The sequence below is a fragment of the Mus caroli genome, unplaced genomic scaffold (assembly GCF_978045245.1).
Source record: "Mus caroli unplaced genomic scaffold, Mus_caroli_1 scaffold_11, whole genome shotgun sequence".
NCBI classification, from domain to species: Eukaryota; Metazoa; Chordata; class Mammalia; order Rodentia; family Muridae; genus Mus; species Mus caroli.
In genome coordinates this window covers 25,942,514-25,962,044 of record NW_028227266.1, presented here as the reverse complement: position 1 = coordinate 25,962,044, position 19,531 = coordinate 25,942,514, and the positions used below count along the sequence as shown (strand labels likewise).

The window sequence follows — 19,531 nt, the reverse complement described above, 5'->3', positions numbered from 1 at the left end:
CCCATCCCTGGATCTTAGTATTCACATCACCCTTGCACACAGGAGAGCAATCCCCCTGCTTCTGCTGCTCCGAATGACTCTTCTCCTCTTTGCACGAAGGAATCAGAAAATAATTCCTGAAACCCCACTCATTCACAGCATGCTGCAAACACACTGGCCCCTTGCTCATCCACTTTGCTCGCCTGTTTCCATACATGCTTTCCCTGTTCTGCAGAAGTCAAATCTTTGAGGCCGAAACCCATGAATCATTTTTTTAGCCCTGCACTGCAGGTCACCATTCAGCGAATCTACACTTGCAAAGGCCATTGGGCAATTGTCACATCCTTTATCACATCCATAAGAATATATTTTTATTAGTAAGCTATTATCTCCTTAGATCATTAAGAATAACTCCTTATGCCGGGCGTGGTGGCACACGCCTTTAATCCTAGCACTTGGGAGGCAGAGACAGGCAGATTTCTGAGTTCCAGGCCAGCCTGGTCTACAGAGTGAGTTCCAGGACAGCCAGGGCTATACAGAGACACCCTGTCTCATAAAACCAAATAAATAAATAAATAAATAAATAAATAAATAAATAAATAACTTTTTATATCTAAAGATATGCAGTCATATGCTTGGTGGTTTATATGTCCACTCTGAAAACCCAAATGTACATCTACAGAAAGCTTTTCCTGGAGTGGTCACAACACATGATCCTGTAAAGAGCCCAGCTTCCCGGGAAGTGCTGTAGGTATCCTGTCTTCTGGAATGCTGTTGCTGGGGATCCTAGCATAATTTTAAAGCTGGAGAGGAAACAGGTTCTGAGGGCTTCTTCTCTTCACTCAGTGTAGAAATTAGAGAAGCTAAGCTACTTTAGAGTCATACCAGGCACCTGGTGGGTTCCTCAACACTCTCAGCTACTTTTGGAATGTAGACTTAGGTATACTTGTTGCTTCTCATGAGGAAATGACGGGGAATTGCAGAGTGACTACAGAGGAATTCCCAGGAATGTAGCAATATGCAGGATATTTGCACCAAGGGGGCCAGATGACACTATTCAAGGCTTTCTCATCCCGCCCCACTTCCATACCATTTTAAAGAAACATTTACCATCCATTGTTCAACTATCCTTTCACTATACAATCCCATTCCTTTACTTTAAGCTTTATGGGTTTTTTGTTTGTTGTTTTGGTTGGTTGGTTTTGGTTTTTATAACTTTTCTTCACTATGTCTTTTTTTTATATAATTTTAGACATTCCTTATATTTTTGGACATATCATGCTTACCGTTATTAGTCGCCCATGTGTTACCGGATGTACACTTATTTTTACTTGTTTTTATGATTTCTAAGTATTTGCAGCATGTACTCAGACTCCCATTTTATGACTTTGGGCTTCAAACTCAGAACATTGGACATACTAGGCACATCCATGTTCTATCTATACACCCTCGCTTACACTTGCATGTTAAAACCTAAGCATGAATATTCTTAGACCATAATCATCTGTTCATTGACATATTTTTCCTAAATCGTTTGTTTATTTATTCCAATTATCTAAGCCCATAATTTAAGCCATATGTTTCAGGAACTGCATCAGTCTTTGGGGAACAGAACTGTTCAGTGGATTTAATTCTCATGTGTAACACCATTGGAATGTCAAAAGAAATGGGATTGTAACCTTTAGTTTTTATTCTTCCATTCTCAAATAAGCAACATTTTGTTCTTCCCTCAATGTGCTGTTTGGTGCTCCCAGGTACTGGATGTTTCTCTGAAGCTTTAGGATAACTCCCAGGCTTCAAGTAGCGCTCGCCAGGTTTTAAACAGAGAAGACAATGAGTCCATGCATCAGATGCAAATTTCAAGCTTGCAAACTCTCCAGATCTTTGAAAACTTCAGAGACAATGTCTTGAGTTGAACAGTTTAAATGGCATTGCAAGCAGATACATAAAGACAATGGTAGCCATGAAAGCTGGTGAACCAAAGGCCTGAAGACAAAGCCTTGCTCACAGTGGAGTGCAGTCCTGGAGACTAAAAGAGCACAGGCAACATTTAAATTTAGAATTTGATGGTTTTTTTTTTCTTTCTGACACTGAATTGCAACTATTACACTCTATAAAAGGTTGGGAAATGAATGAATCTCTCTCTCTCTCTCTCTCTCTCTTTCAAAAGGGGGAAGGAACCCTTTTCAGCATACCGTGAGAAAGAATTGCTTCAAAACACTCACAAAGTCAAAGTGCTTTTTACAGTGTTTCCAGGCTTAGAGAACTATATAGTTGGGATCAAATAAGTATATTCTGGGATTTAAAGCATTTATAAATACATCCAACTTTATAAAATGCATAAAAATTGGCGTCCTGGTTAGATATATTCTTGTAGATCACGTAAAGCATATATTCTCTTCAGCTTTAGACAAAAGTCACCTGGGGCTCTGGCTTTTAGGGACATGCACTCTGGTTGCACTTACATTAAAGCTGAGCTCCGCAATGCCAACTGTGAGTATGTTTTCATGCTTTTGTTGATGTTCTAATATGAAAATTTTAGGTTTCAATATCTGTAGTCTTCTTATATGTCTAGATACTTCAAATTTTGTTAGAATCTAATTCATACTCAGTTCTTACTTTTAGTGCAAAGTTATATTCATCTTGGCTTATTTTGACTTCTGGGGATGACTTTCTCACCAACACATGATATTCTCAGTCAATTGAGCTTTGGTATTTCTGGTGGCTCTACCATAGTTGTATCTCATGTTCTACGACAGTGGTATCTTATGCTCTACCATAGTGGTATCTCATGGCTCTACCATAGTGGTATCTCATGCTTTACCATAGTGGTATCTCTACCACAGTGGTACCTCATTTTGGTCTGATTGTTATTACTATGAAGTTCTTCATGTACTTTATTTGCTATTCATACATCTGTTTTGGGCTGACTGTGCATTAGAAATTCTCATATACAGTTGGTGCCATTACTTTGTCAGAAATCAGTACAATTTTTTCAAAGACTTTAAAAGGTGATTTATAATTTTTAAATTGATTTCATGTAGTCTTAATCAAATTGAAGTTTTGATGGAAATTGGGTCTTTATAAAGGCAATCAAGTAAAACTAACAAATAAACAAACAAGAAGAGGTAATTGCTCTGATCCCTATAGGATTTGGCTAATCTCCTTATAAAAAGGGGAAGTTTGCATAAGTCACACATAAGGAGAATGCTACTGAGGATGAAGGCAGAGACCTAAGAGACACATTTACAAACCAAGCCATACCATGGCTGATAGAAATAAGGGGTGAGGGAGGGAAGGAGAATGGACAAGATCGTCCATCACAGCTAAGGAAGGAAATCAACCTGGCCATGGTTTGACCTTTGACACACAGCCTCCAGCAATAGGAAGGAATACATTTCCATTTATTTCATGAAATTTTCTATTTTTTGCACTTGGCTAGGGCAGCCCTGGGAAGCTCAAGCAAGTCTGCTATTATTTTCTTTCCTTCTCAGGGAGGGAATTTTGTATTTTGGAGATCTCTGCCTTTCTCAAGGTTACTGAGATTAACTCCCTTGCTTTCTTTTAGATGTACATTAGTTTTACATTACACACAGGCATATGTGTATTTTCCTAGTCACTGGTTTCACGTTTGGGTTTTCTAATGCCTGAGGGAGCACTTGATTCCTGTATAATCTCAAGAATCAATCACAGTTTCTGGCAACAGTGTAATAGATCAGATGGCTCTGTGCCCATCTTTGAAAGTTCAAGTTGGACCAAGTTTTATTTCCAAGGAGATAAGGACCCATGTCCTTTAGATTTCCTTCATACTTAGTGAGAGATGGTAGTAACTGATGTGTTAATACCAAGGTCATGCAGAGTGCAATCCCCCACTCCACTGTCCTTTCCCCCATCAAGGTGAACTCTCTGATCAGATCCAACAGATACAGTTCTCTAAAGCTGTTCTGAAAATACAAGCAGGTGTGGTTTTCTTTAGTACACATACAGTAATGTCAAAGTTCCCCAGGGCATGCTGTCAACATCACCACCACCATAAGAAAGGGCACATCCATCTCCACACAAGTTACTATCCCACAACCAAAGCTACTCACACACTCTTCCTTTCAGTTTGAAAACAAAGGCTTCCCAAGTCATGAAAAAGAAGCTGAGCAGATAATTTAGGTAATTTTCTTCTGCAAATTCCTTTCCTGGAATGTGGCACTTAGCAGCAGATACATAAAACAGATTGGTCCTGAGATGATGTATTGATGCATTCACATACAATGTTATTTTCTGGTTACTGATCTCCTTTTAGCATGAGAACCAAGCCGGCTTTTAAAGTACACTCTTAAAACTTTGCATAGTAAATACCTTACCCTTGACTGACAGGTGCCTCCATGTCACCGTTGGTTCTGGTCTGCCAATTGCAAGACATAACAGGGTCACACTGCTTCCTTCATTCACAGTAATGTCTGACGAGATGTTCATTATCTGGGGAGGAACTATAAAGAAACACAGAAGAGAAGAAAAAACTGAGAATGATTTTCTGTGTGTGCTTAAAAAAGAGCTGTCAGCCTATGAATATGATATATGTTTGTAGGATGAACATCATTTTAATCCCACTTTGTTTGTCTTGGCAAAGATCTGATAAATGTCATCATTTATAGAATGTGTCTAACAGAAAACCAGATTGTTGCACCCTGTTGAGAAAGTATGAATAAACACATTGTTGTGTGTGTACAGTGGTGGCTTTGAAGATCTCAAGATCCAGGTATAACCACTTATTTAATTAGAGGTAAAGTTGAAGGTAAAACACAAGGACCTGAGAGAGTTCCTCTTTACCCACAGATTCCTTTCTTCTTTACATAGTTTCCAGTCACATAAAGGAAAGTGAGTAATTGAATATATATTTCCTACAAAGTAAAATGATATGAACAAAACAATAGGCAGCCATCAAAACCAGAACGTTTCTATTGAGTCATCCATGGAAACTTCAGACCAAATTCAAATTTTGCTAATCATTGTTGTTAAGTTTTGTGAAAACTTTATACATGCATTTAATGTGGTCTTGATCAAACATCTACCCCATACTTCTCTTTAATTTGTCTCCTACTCCACTACCACTTTTTCCTTGTAACCTTATGCACTCTTTTTTATTTTAAAAAAACTACTGAGTCAGTTTATTGTTCTCTGTAGATGGGTGTAGGATCATCTACTGGAGCATGGATAGCCATTTAGGGGCTATATACTTGAAGCAAACATATTCTCCCTGTCCTAATAGGTATCAATTGTCAATAACTTCTCAGTGAGTGGTGGGACCTCAGCTATTTTCAGTTTAGATGTACAAGGGTCCTGTTATGCATGGAAAATGGTTTACCTATAGTCATTCACTGCCTTTGACTCTTGCAATATTTCTACCTTCTCCTTTGTGATGATTCCTGAGCCTTGGGAGATGGGCTTATAATACAAATATCTCTTTTACCCTGGTGAGATGGCTCAGTGGGTAAGAGCACCCGACTGCTCTTCCGAAGGTCCAGAGTTCAAATCCCAGCAACCACATGGTGGCTCACAACCATCCATAACGAGATCTGACTCCCTCTTCTGGAGTGTCTGAAGACAACTACAGTGTACTTACATATAAAAAAGAAAAGAGCCAGGCGTGGTGGCGCACGCCTTTAATCCCAGCACTCGGGAGGCAGAGGCAGGCGGATTTCTGAGTTCGAGGCCAGTCTGGTCTACAAAGTGAGTGCCAGGACAGCCAGGGCTACACAGAGAAACCCTGCCTTGAAAAACCAAAAAAAAAAAAAAAAAAAAAAAACCAAAAAAAAAAAAAAAACACAAATATCTCACTTACAATTGAGCACTCCATAGTCTTTTATTTTCTGCATATTAGTCAGTTGTGACTCTTTATGTTTACTAGAATGTTAACTATGCACTGTTAAAAGAAGTTTTTCTGATAGGTATTGAGAGATCCACTGACCTATACATATCAAATAAGAACTTAGGGATCAGTCTATTACTATCTTCATTTAGTAGAATTAGCGTTTTCTCTAGGGCTTATGACCTAACCTGTCATGAACTTTCCCCCTCCAGTTAATAAACATACCAGGCATGAGTTTGTCTTGTGAAGAAGACTTTAAATTTAATTAGAAAGTGGTTGTTGTTTCCATGACTTTTGTGCCTTTGTTCTACCAGTGAGCATATCTTGTTAGGTTGGTTATTGTTGTCCACAGATTTCACAGCTGGGTAAGTGTTGAATATGTTTGTTCCCTGGTATTGTAAACAGAGCTTTCCAGGGCTATGAAAGTTAGCCAGTAGAAAGGAAAGTTATGCCAGTAGCAACTTGATTTCTCCATGTTCTATGACCCCAGCATGTGGTATCTTCAGCAACAGGGCCATAACATGCAGTTCTAGAGAATGATCAAGAGCAATAGCCTGGAGTATTTTTATGGGAGGAGTGGTCTATGACTATGGTGACCAACAACTGAAAAAGAGGTAATCTATAAGAGGTAATTGGCTTTTTATATGGAAGTACATGGTATCTGGGAGAGGCATTGTCCCACTGTTATAGAATAACTCAATTTCAACTCTTCCTCTATGTACACATATGTACTTTTGAAGACTTCTATAGTAGTAGGGCTCTATGACATTTTCAAAGGTTTCGTTAGTATTACTTATCCCTCCCCCCATGTTCCTCCCCTTTACCTTGCCTTCCTTTCTTTACCCCATTTAACCCCTTGGTTTCATTATAACTATTCCACCTTCATTCTGAAACTTTCTATTGATTTCTTGATTACCATTAGTAGTATTCTCCCTGAGACTAATACATCAAGCATTAAACTCTCCACGACTGTTGCCATCTTTACATTGTATGGCTATCCCTTGGTTCATGCTGGAGTTATGACCAATGAACATAATTATAAATTTTAAAGATCATTTAGTTCAAACTACAATGAATGTGCAAAACATACCAAGCCTCATAGCTCAGCAACCCCACAAAACATGGTGGATTAGTGTGTTTCCTTCTTGACCATGTGGCAGCTCTGGAGCTATGCATCACTGCCACTGCCCAGCACAATGAGATAGTTGCACAGCAAATAACACTAGCCTTGAGGTCTCAAATCAAAAGTTAAATCAAGACTTCTACAATTTGAGAAATGTTGGAAATTTTCAAGGAGAATGATAGTAAAGCCAGGATCAATCTGTGGTCTGAAGGGGAAATAATTTTATGCTATCCCATCAGTTAGAGGTAGGGCTCTGGGGTTCAATTTCTCACCTACTGTATGATCTTAATCAGTAATTTGCCTTTATCGGTTTGAACTCTAGTGCCTCACCTGTGAACTGGTAGGTGCTTCGCTGCATGATTTTAAGTGCTGTCTTAGCAGAGTGGCTGATGTAAAGTAAGCACTCAATAAGTACTGGTTGCTATGGCAGCAATGAAAATGCTGTTGCTGATTACAAGAAAAGCGACAATAACATCACAAGATTGTTTCCCTCTCTTAGACTGGATGATGTCCATGGCTCTTAGGCACTTCAGGGTATAATGTCACCCTTCATTTTCCTCCCTGTTTTGATCAACCTTCCTGCCTTAATTATCAACTTCACTAAAAGCTCAGGATAGGAAAATACCGAGAGTCCACATCAACTCTTTTCATTATCATTTTCTACTTGGGTTTCTAATCAATTCTCAATAGACATCTACAATAGAGTCCTACCTGGAACTTTGCAAGTGGTTCCTATGCATGTCTGAGTACATCTAATCTAACTTTTCCATGTAACCAGCATGACCTTTTAAGGTAATGATGCAACCAAGTCCGCTCTTCTCCTGGCTCTTTCAGTCTCAGGTGTAACACACAAGTTCCTCTGTGTAAGTGGAGCTTCTGCATTCTGACTGAGCCCCCTAACTTTAGATAGCTGCCATGCACACAGTACACCACAGACCCTCATGGCCTTGGATTGCAACATGCAGATGCCCATGCTCTTGGATCGTGTCAGGGCTTTGGGGTACCTTGAAGACTTTTCTATTCTTTTCTTCTTCCTCACTCCTTTCCTTTAAAGGCTTGGCTCATCTTCAGAGCACCACTCAAATGCCTCCTTCTGTTGCCCCTCCTTATGTGTCCTCAATCCTAAATCCATTCTTCCTGTGTCATTTCATCTAAGCCTGCCCTCAGGAAGATGACAAAGCAAGCTCTTTTGCAGCTAAAGCAGTACCCGGTTTCTTCCCCGAGGGATCAGTTACACGAGGAAAAGTGGGATTCCTGCATCTTGGACTGGGAGGCTGTGCTGAATTCCTCTCTGAGAGGAGGATTCAGATAACTGGGTGAACAGAATTCTAATGCTAAGGGAGGCAAAACTCAGGATGAAAGCTTTCAGTTCCTTTCCAGTTCCTCCCTCCCTTACCCCCATCCTTAGAATCAAAAGAAAGATTAGAGAGAGAAGAGGCACCAAGCCTACAGTCATGTTGATTCATTTGTATTGCCACTTTAATTATGAATTATTAACTATCAAAGGAGCAGCTGATGCACTGGTAGATTGTAAACCAACCAAGTCATAGGCAGAAGAAAATTCAGGCTGATGTTCAACCCTGACAACCCTGCAGCCTGCAGTTTCAGACTGCTGAGACCTCACAGGTAAGACTTTTCAAGGAGAAGCCATAAGTAACCAGCAGAACATTTGAGCTCTTAAGGGAATCCACATTAGTAAATAAATAAAAATTGCTTAGCTTATAAATCTGCCATATCAGGGGTTATTTCTGCATTAGGAATTACCCTGAAATTTCAGTGCACATATTTTAGCAAAATACACACTGGGAAAAAACAGTGTACTTTCCAACTGTACTGCATACTCGGGAGAAAATGGTTCTGCCTGGTTTTCAGTATTTTTTAGCTTGTTAAAAAAATAGGTCTGGGCATAGAAATGTCAATACATGTTTCCTCATTCCTATAAAGCAACAACTTCTGTGCAGCTTCAAAATATTCGCAAAATAATACATCCTTTAGCCAGAAATGCTGTGCCATTTTAAGGCCTCTTTATGAAGACCCCAGGGTCTCTCTGGAAGGATATAGACACAGTCAAGGAAAGCATGGTTGTGACTTATTAAATCACTCACTATCCATGATACCTTGGGCTGGAACTCTCAGGACAGCATCCATTGTACAGATGGGATTTTCCCTGCCATGGTCTTTCTTGTGCTAGTTTGAAGGGAGCAGGAACAATGGTGCTAGGAAGATTGGGTAGTGACTTAGCATGACCGCGGCAGTTCCCAGGTGCCTCATCAACATCAATCATTAGAAACAAGCTTCCTGGATTGGAGGACCAAGGCAAGCCAGACAGCTATGTTCTGTCAGGCAGCACTATCTGTCATTCCTGGCCAATAAGGGGGAGTGTGCCATTTTCTCAAAGGAAGAATGATAAACTCTGACACAAGCATGTCAATCATTGATACAGCAGGAAGTGAAGTGATTTGGAAGGAGCAAAGTCTTTTTGGGTCTCAGTTATGAAACACTTGGTAGCCAACAGCAGTGTCTCTACTTGTTCAAATAGTTTTACACATTAATAGTCTCATAGGCTTCTAAAAATTATAAAATAACTAGAATAAAATGAAGAACTGAGGCTCAGGGTTTTTTTTTTTTTTAGCTTAATTTCATTATTTCTTCATATGTCCATAAGCCCTTGCTCTTTAATTTTCTTGGTTTTTCACCTTTCTCCAGACACCAGCCCTTACAGCACTTTCCACAGTGAACCACTTCTCCATCTAAGCTTCTCCAGCTCACTGCAAATCATTGGCAGCCTGAGCCCATCTTAGCCATTCTTGCTTCTCCAAGCCCATGTGTACTGCTTGCCCAATGAGTCGTTCACTATTTCTAATATAGTTTTTAATCTGAATTGATCTTAGTAATATCATGAAGTTCTATCCTTGCTTCTGTGATAACTTCTGAAGATAAGAAAAATGTCACTTTGGAATAATTTCAAATGCTTCTTTACATTTGGAGAACAGATCTGTGTTCAAAGACAATAACAATTTGTGACAAATGACTCTATATATTATGCTAGTATTGATAAATAAGGGAACAGACACAAAGAAATGAATGACGATCTTAGTTTGAAGTGCCCAAATTGCACATAGTAAATGGCAGGCAGAACAGTGAACTTGTAACTAGAGGATTTCAAACAAAATATTTTCTAGTCCCACCTATAGATACTTTTGGTCTTCCCTACTGATTTTTTTTTTATTGACTCTGAGAGTTACAGCTTTAATGTGAAAATATTCCAAGAAGCACATGTGTTTGAGCATTTGGTCTTAGGCTAATGGTATTGTTTCCAGTTATGTCATCTTTGGGACATAAATCCTGGTAGGAAGATAAAGACCACTAAGGCAGGTCTTGTCTTTTCTTCCTGTTCACTGTCATGGACCAAATAAGCCCAGTTACTTTGTCTTTCTCTTCATGATGAATTGTGCCTTTCAGGTAATTCAAACCTTTTGACATTCTGACAAAAATGTTGTCATCTACAAAAACTACACTGAAGAACCACATAGTAAAGTTATAGAAACATCATTTTTAAAAAAAATCTCATGTTTTAAGTGTTTTTATGGTTTGGTGTTGGGCTGTACTCACAGAATCCATGGACATATGTGACCAATTAGATACATGTGCTTGCGCAAAAATAAATCCCATGTACTTTAAATTGCTTCTGCCAATGAAAAGAAAATTGACTAATAAGGTGGATGAGCACAGGGCATTCACACAGGTTTGCAGACTGCTCAGTGCATATATGGAGAGACTGAACTATCTATTGTTAATATTTATTTGTAGGCAGACAATATTTAAAAGGCTGCAATTAAATATCCTATGGAACTGTTTGATTTCTGAGTGTCTTTTTGTTCCATGTTACCACAAGGTCTGTATCCAATCTCTGTACCTATGTCATGGCCACCTGCTTTACTTTAGGTACTTCAAATGTCATCTAGAGCCTGGTCATTCATCTTCAAACTCACTACCATTGACTTTACTGACAATTATTATTTTCTCTTGTTTAAAATATTATGAAAGTTAGTCGTAGTCTACTTATCTCTACCCTATACAACAATCTCTTTATGTGTTACTACAATTACTGTGTTTCAATCCAAATCCTATAATATATACCGGTTGCCCAGCAGACACAGTGTGAAGTTCTTAGCAGGATTTATATCCTCAGTGTCAGTCAGTTTGTCCACAGCTTCACAGGGAGCCTCCTGGTCTTTTACTGGTGTGTGCTACTCTCATTCTGTGCTTTTCTGCACACTGGTCCCTCTGGCTAAAAATACAGTCATGCTTCTGTGTCCCAGAGCCAGTCATCCTTCAACACTTGACTAAGATAACAATTCCCATAACGAGGCCCAAGTTTCTCTCCAAGTTTCTGCCAAGGCATTCTGTAGCATACAGCTTACCTTTGCAACTACTGTCTCATGGCCAGGGTCTCTTACATCTCTCCTTGTGATGCTGTTCTACAACATAATGTCTGATATATACTCCTATCCCCTTTAGAATGTAACACGTGGATGAATAGTTTTCCATGTGTTTTTTAAATGTGTCAAAGCATATTGTATCCTAGAGACCTGACATTTGTTCTTCAATTGCTTCTCCCTGAAATACTCAGGACCTTACAGCACTGGTGTAAGTTTTCCTTTTGGGACCAGTTGTAATAGAGTCTTTGTTCACGGCTCCGGATCTTCCCCAACCACTTGTCTAATTCAGGCCCTTTTGTTATAATTTCTTCTTAACACTCACATTTTCCTCTTTGATTCTTAGAGTTTTGTGCTTTTGTATTCATTAATAGGACCTGCTTGTTTGTTTCGGCACTGCACTCCAAGCATAGACTTTATAATAGACAATGGACCCCATGCTTAGAACTGCTTAAGGCATAATGAAAACTTGTTGAATAATTGAAAATCTACCATAGACTTATGTTTCGCAGATCATTGTGTTCTTGTGAGAAAGCAAGCTTGAGTTAGAAATGGCTTTCTCAAAGGTGAGACAAAGGTGAAACTTCTTTTTTTACAAAGCCAACAGGGATGAGATGCTGTGTTTTTGCATATTTTATCTTCTCCCTACAAATAGCAGCCATAATAGGGAAGGTTGTATGTGCCTCACTCAGGTTCTAGAGTCCAGGAGCTTCCCATGACCTGGGTAACTTTAACCCATCTCCTCCCGGACTCTGGCTTGCCATCTGAAAAGCAAAATTGACAAAATGTGCCTCTCCTGATTGTCCTAAGAAGTACACATGACTTTACACAGCTCACCAGCACAGTGAGTGGAAATAGATCAATGCTTATCAAATGCAAACTTCAGTCAGTCCTTCTTTTGCCCATTGTGGGTGCTGTTTGTATCATTTAGAGACAGAAACAGTTCCCTTCTTACTGCTCATTTTCCAATTCTCAATTTATTTTACTTTATGTCAGAGTTTATGCATAAAACTTACCTTCGATGCCTGGCAAAGAAAATTTTATTTATATTTAATTAAGTTAAATGTATTCAGTAACTAAGTAAATTAATAAATGCAATAAACTAAATTACATACAATAAGTCACATAATAAGCATAGTTTTGTAATTTGACCTATATAACTATAATCTTATAGTGTTTAGTAACATAAATAATAGCATGCACTATAAGATTATATCTGCAAATAATATTGGTATATAGTACATAATAGTTAATGTACTATACCCTCCGGTAGACATTACCAAACATAAAATTGTTGCATAGCAAACATACTCTGGCTCTCTGGCTCTAGAAGAATGTACTCTAGGCATGTCTGACATCTTCCTCTTCTACTGAGCTTTGCACCTGAGCCAATGCACAAGGCTGACTTTACACATATGCATGGAACAATCACTGGAGTGTTCCTCATATCTGTTGGTGAGTGTTTCTAGAAGGAACCATGGACAGTGAACAGGCTTAGTCTGCCACATAGCCTATCCCAGCTGAGACCCATGTTAGAAAGAACCAACATACAGAGATGACTGCTGCTTTTCCATAGCCAGCCATGTCAAATAGGCCTCTGGCTACCATCCTTGGCAAAGGTGAAACTGGTCTTTCATTTGCAATGACTGTGGTATCTAAGTTGACCCTGATGGCAGCTCTAAGCTGGGTGGGTCAACAGTCTGAGGTCTAAGGACCATAAAAGTTTAGGTGATACGAGCTCTTGAGATGTCATGTAGGGGACTCCTGGCTAGAGCTACACCTCCAGATTCTGGCCATGGCTTCCTTGGCCTTTAAAGCTGTCTGCCTGGCTGCAGTCCTCTGGATGGTACCACACAGTGGGGAAGCACAGTGCTGCTCTGAGGTCTCTCTCAGACTCAGATTCTTTTTCTACTACTAAGAGCCAGAGAGGAGTCAGGGAGATGCTTTCTGTTCACTGATGGGCACTAAATTCTGATGACAACAGGAAGCCATGCTGTTTAAAAGTCCTCAGTGTGAGTTAGTGTTATAACCTGGCTGAGAAGCTACAGCCCGAATGGCACCTAGGTTTGACCTGTGTCTCTCTGTTACCTAGACCTGACAAGCTTTTATGCTGTCCTTCAGTGTCCTAACCAGGGTCCATTGTCCACTAGGGACATCTACCCATGTCCTATTCTCCACGGCTTCCAAAGGCAGTCAGCTAACACCAGAACCTTACTCTCTCCACTCACAAGATTCTACTGTTCATTGTCTTAGTTAAGCTGCAGGGCTAAAACCAAATCATTGCTTGACTCAGTCCTAGACACTAACATTTGAGTACTATTTCCTTCTGTTTTGAAATGATTTTTGAAAAAGACACATATTTAAGCCATTCAATTTTAGCTCCCTGGGCTGTAAAATGGGCATAAGAATATCTGCCTTGCAGGTGTGTGGAGATTAGATTAGAGAGAATGGTTTCTAAGTGTCTTAAATGACCATTATTACTATTTTCTTCTTAATGCTATTATGATGCTCAGGGAATAACAAAATATTAAGAGATCTTGTGAGGGTAATAGAAATATGAAACACTTTTCATTATAGTTTTAAACATTCAATTCTAATTTACAAAAATAATATAGCAAGTGCTCTTAAGGATTTCATGTTTTATTCTTGTGGGGTTACCTTTCTGCATCCTAATAGGGTAGCTTATTTCCTAAACAAGAGGCAAGAATAAATTGGAAAATGTGTCATTCAAACTAGGTTAGCTTGTGCAGTATTTTGCATGCAAAAATAGTATAGCAATTTACTAACAATCAAAATTAGAAACAAACACCACTGTGCTATATGGTGAATATGAATAACTGGGTTCTAGTCTTTCTTCTTTGATTATACAATCTTTTGAAAGTCTCTTAGCCTACCTGCTGAGTATGGACACTGGATGTATCTGTGTCCATTCGTTCGGGGTGTTTATTTGTTTGGGTTGGTCTTAAAGTGAAGGAACTAGATTGTAAACTCTTAAGTTTTCTCTAGTCTAAAACTAGGCTCATTATCCTCCAACAGTATTACAGGCATGTTTTATAAGATGTCATTGCCTTTGTGTTTGTAATTCCAGCACTCCACAGGCAGAGGCAAGGAGGATTACTGGCAGTTCAAGGACAACCTGGGCTATGTAGTTAGTTTAAGGCCAGCCTAGGCTATATCAAGAACTCTGTCATAAAAGGGAAGTGGGAGAGGAAATGGGAGTAGGAAGGGAAGGAGGAGGAGGAAAAGGAGAAGAAAGAAGAAAAGGAAAAGGAGGAGGAGGAGGAGGAAGAGGAAGAGGAGGAGGAGGAGGAGGAGAAGAAGAAGAAGAAGAAGAAGAAGAAGAAGAAGAAGAAGAAGAAGAAGAAGAAGAAGAAGAAGAGAAAAGTAAAACAGCCAAGACCAATCTATAAGTGACTTACTTCTGTGAACAACAAAGCATAATAATTTTTGTTATATTTAAATGTAACACTGCATGTAAGGATATGTAATTCTTATAGTGATTAACACTATACTGAATTATTAAATCAGCGTAAGAAAATGCATATACATTAAGAAAACCTAAATGAAAATACATAAGTATGTGTAAATGTTTACAGCCACTATCAACAGGTTGTCGAAACAGATCAATGAGTAAAGAATACAGTTCCTAGGAAAAACACACCAGAACAACTTACACCCATGTGCAAAGTTAACATTGGAATGCAGCTGCACCTCTTACAAAAAACATAACTCAAAATGGATGAAAGGCTTGAACTTAAAAACTGAGACTTCCTTAGACTAAAAGCATAAGCAGAATCTTTGCAATCATTGATTACTTCTTATATGTGACAAGATAATTACAAACAGCAAAACAAAAATAGACACACTGGATTTCAAACTGAAGAAGGCTTCAAAATGGCCAGCATGTATATCAAAATATGCCTAGCAGTGTTTCTCACCAGGAAAATGTAAGTCAAAATCCACAGCAGGTACACACCAGCATAATTATAATAAAAGGCAGACAACATAAGCTTTGGCAATGACATAGAAAATATTGGTGGTGTGACTTTGAAGTTGGACCAGTAGCTTCTCACAAACTTAGTTTTCATACGACCCAACTGTCACAGCTCAGATGTATAAACCCAAGGGAAATGTGGACTTCAACAAAATATATTCAGATTTCTACAATAATATTTCCAACAATCAGAATGATACACTAAACCAATTGTCTATCAAGAGATAGCCATGCGGTAATAAACCAATAAAACAAAATATTATATAGCCATGAAAAAGAAGGCTGGTCTGTGTTGCAGCATGAGCCTAGAAGACAGTTTAGTGGCTGTGATTGCTGTCTGAAAGCTGTCAGGAGGTAGGGACAGAGACAATTTACAAGTGACTGTTGGTGGAGTGGTTTCTTTTGGTGTGATAAAAATGTTCTTCAATTAACGATTAGTTATTGTCGAACAACTTTGTGAATATACTAAACACTACTGTGATGTGGACTTTGTTGTATGACTCTCACAGTTTGAGACCTGTATCTGTTTATAGCACAATTAAGCATCAATCTGGTCCATTGCTTTAAGAGGTGTGAGGAGAGAAAGGGACATGTAGTTTCTCAGAAAGCGTTTTCTCATTGAGTGATCACTCATTGCACAATTTCTAAAAGTACTTACTTTTAATTTATGTGCATATGTGTGTGCCTGAGTGAGTTTATATATACCACATATAAGTAGGTGCTCACTGTAGAGAACCTCAGAGTTGGCTCCAGATACCCCAAGACCAAGTTCTCAGCACACGGGAGATTTATTTGCTCCAGGGGGACAAAAGGCAGGGAATAAGAGATGAGAACAGGACCCAAGGGAGAAGCAGAAGAGAACAAGACAGAAGGGGAAGGGATGTTTTAGATAGAGAGGAGACAGGCATGACTCATAGTCAGATGTCAGTTTATAAAGGCAAAAGAGGACACCTGTGTTAGGATGAGGTGTTTAATTGTAATTGGGTATGTTAATTAGTTGAGCCAAAGGGGGCTTTTGATTGCTAAATTGGAATACTTTGATAGCTTGACCTTCATAGTCAGTCTCACTAGGAGGAAGTGGCCAAATAAGGGAACTGACCTTGGTGGTTAGCTTTAGGAATGTGAACTCACAGTTTTTAGTAGGGCAGAAGGAATGAGGGAGAAGGGCAAGACCTGCCAGAGTCATCTTTGCCACGCTGGACCTGGCCAGAGTCCCTTCACCCACAGAGGCCAGAGGGAGTTTGATCTCCTGGAAATGGAGTTACAGGCAGGAGCAAGAGGCCTGCAAGTGCTGGGAACCAACCTTAGCTTCTAGAAGAACAGTCGTGTTCGTAACCCCTGAGCCATCTCTCTAGCCTCTCTATTAGTGCCTCCTGGCCAGTAAGGTCTCTCAGTACACACTGAGGCTAATTGCTAGTGAAAGGCAAGTGTCTGGGGGACAGATTCTAAGGACCTACAGAGGCATTCATCAGGTTGGGACTGTGCTGAACTGTCTGAGGTCACATCCTAATTCTTAGAAGCATGACCAGGTCTAGCTATTCAGTTGCTCAGGCTGACTGTGAATTCAGACCTCCTACATGCCTGGTGAGATATGGTTTTATTTTATGCTGCAGAGGATAAGACCCAATCTATTTGAGTTCAGTTTTCTTTCTTAGTTGTATTTTGATGAGAGAAATGATAGCGAACATGAACAAATGATTATGAATTACAGATACTTGCTTGGGGTGGGGTGACATCACAAACCATGCATGCTCCACTGAGTCCATTTGTAATGGTTGTCTCAGCTGTGTCACTTACAGAGGTTATTTATAGACGCACATTTCCTATTTTAATTTGCACAATTCAAGCAACTGACCATGATCAGAGAAACTGCTGAGGGTAATAGAGTCATTCTGGCTGTCCTCTGCTCTTCCCAGGGCAGGAGATGGTTGCTCTCAGAGAGGCTCCCTTTGTTCTTTCCAACCCTGCCTTGCAGGCTGTTCCCCTCCCCCTGCCCCCAAGAGCTCTGGCCACACTCAAACGTAGGATCACAAGTTTTAATTTACATCACAGCATTTTCAAGTCAAAAATAGACCCAGGGATCACCAGGTTCTCTGTCCTTCTTTTTCAGATAAGGAAACACTTTGGCTTTAGCCCCAATTCTGTCAAGTGTTTATTATGAGGTGATAACCCAGATGCATGACCTATGCTGACCTAAGCCTCTCTCACATCAGGGATCCTGGGTACTTCCTGTCTCCCATCTGTGTCTTTTAGCCTTCTCCTCTTTTTCACCCCTTCCTTTAAAGCTGGTCACAGCCACCTCCTATTAAAACAATCTGTGCTCCCACCCAGTCTTAGTCATAGTGTGACCTTGTTGTTTTCTTAATTTCTTTCATCTGTTGTTTTCTTAATTTCTTTCATCTGCTTCTCAAGCCGAATAGCCACCTAGTAAGCATTGGTGCCTCACATTTCATCTAGAGGATTGAAAGGCAAGTAACCTGAGAGGTACTCTCAGTTCCAGTCCCGAGCCTGTGGCAAACACCAGTGCTTCAGGCTCCAGGTCTAAGGTCTTTACCTTTTTTTACTCTGAGGAATCTCAATGAGAAGCAAGCCTCAGGAGGCGCCACATGCAGCGATCTCACTGCTGACTCAAGGGAGAGCTCTAGGAAGCTCCATTGTGTTCATGAGGAAACAGGCATGGCTGGGTTACCTGACTTCTTTCATTGTCTCCAAAGTGAAGCCCAGTTGTGTGCCCAGATCTGACCAAAACTGCAGTGTGTCTCTCTGGCCAACAAGCTCAGCAAGTTCCAAAACCAAACATCTGTCCACTGTGGATATAGCATCATGGGCCCTGGGGTGCCCTTGAAGGATTTGGGGGCAGAACTCATCTTACCCCAGTGATCCTAATAGCACTGAATGCAGCGCCTGCTTCAGTGGTAGGTGACAATCCTTAAGTAGCTCTAATTCCCAATTCTCTAATGTTGTTCTTCTGGGTCACATATAATCAGTGACAGACATAAATAAGAAGTTGAAGTGATGTCTTAGCTAATTTTCTGAGACAATTGAGAAATAATTGAAATGGCCAATAATAATATTATCATAATAATATTATAATAATAATATAATAAATAATAATAATAATAAAGATTGATTTTGGCTCTCAGTTTTAGAGATTCCCATTCATGGTCAGTCAGTTGGCTTTGCTGATTTAGAGCCTATGGTGAGGCATGATAGAAAGGTAGCTTGCTCATCTTCTGCTATCATAAATGTATCCAATCATGCCCTAGAAGCACACATCCTCAATGACCTAACACCCTCTCTCCAATCAACTCTACCTTGTGAAGTTCTATGGCTGGGTAACTACACTGCAGACTACAAGCGCTTCCCATGAGAGCATTGGAGTAACACCAGTCCAAATCGCAGGCAAGAACATTTCTGCTCCACAATTCATTATCCCTTGCTCTCTTGATTGCTATCTCCGAAGCCAGCAGCCATTACCTTGGCCCTGCCATGTCTTAAGCACTTTGCAGCTCAAGGTGGTGGTGGAAAGGTACTTAGATTAAGAATCAGGTTACGTGTCAACACGTAGTACTTCGTGACCCACTTTGCCCTTCAACAAAGTCTGACCATCTGGATTTTTTTTTTCACAATCTGCAGGTGTTCTCTTACGTTAACTAGTTTTATGCTCCTGTCTTCTGATCTAGTTTCAAATCTATGATTGGAAAGGCATTTTTTAAACACTCCCCTGCCTAGTACTCAGACTCCATGAATGTCTGATCACACCCTTTTGGAAGCCACCAAAGTACAAAGCTGGCTCCTCTACTTCTCTGAGCTTCTCCTGAATACTTGCTGTCTTGTGCCTGGTAATGTGGAAAGAAGACCAGCTCCTGTGTAGTTTACATCACTCACAGCCTGCCCCGGACTTTTCTAAGGTTAAGGCAGAGGCAGGTCCTTGCTGAGTTATGTTCACTTGTATGCCAACCTTAGGTTTTAGATAGTGTTTCAGTTGAGCTGGGTATATAGCCTGATTCTGGGAATTTCCATCAAGAACCAATCTCAGGAATTTTTTTCCCATAGTGCCTTACTTGCTTCCCCTTCCCTCCTCTCACATGTGCTCTGTGTGGTTAAAGTGGGTCCATGTACCTTACTGTCATCCC

The 19,531-nt window shown here is 39.9% G+C and overlaps 1 protein-coding gene across 5 annotated transcripts in view; it reads right to left on the bottom strand.

Annotated features, from left to right (window-relative positions):
* Opcml (opioid binding protein/cell adhesion molecule like) overlaps nt 1–19,531 on the bottom strand; it is a 1,159,039-nt gene that overhangs the window by 106,826 nt on the left and 1,032,682 nt on the right. For all 5 annotated transcript variants that reach the window (XM_029482074.2, XM_029482075.2, XM_021172107.3 and 2 more), the window contains one exon: nt 4,335–4,460. In XM_029482074.2, the coding sequence (XP_029337934.1) occupies nt 4,335–4,460 (126 nt within the window). The remainder of the gene's footprint in view (nt 1–4,334; nt 4,461–19,531) is intronic.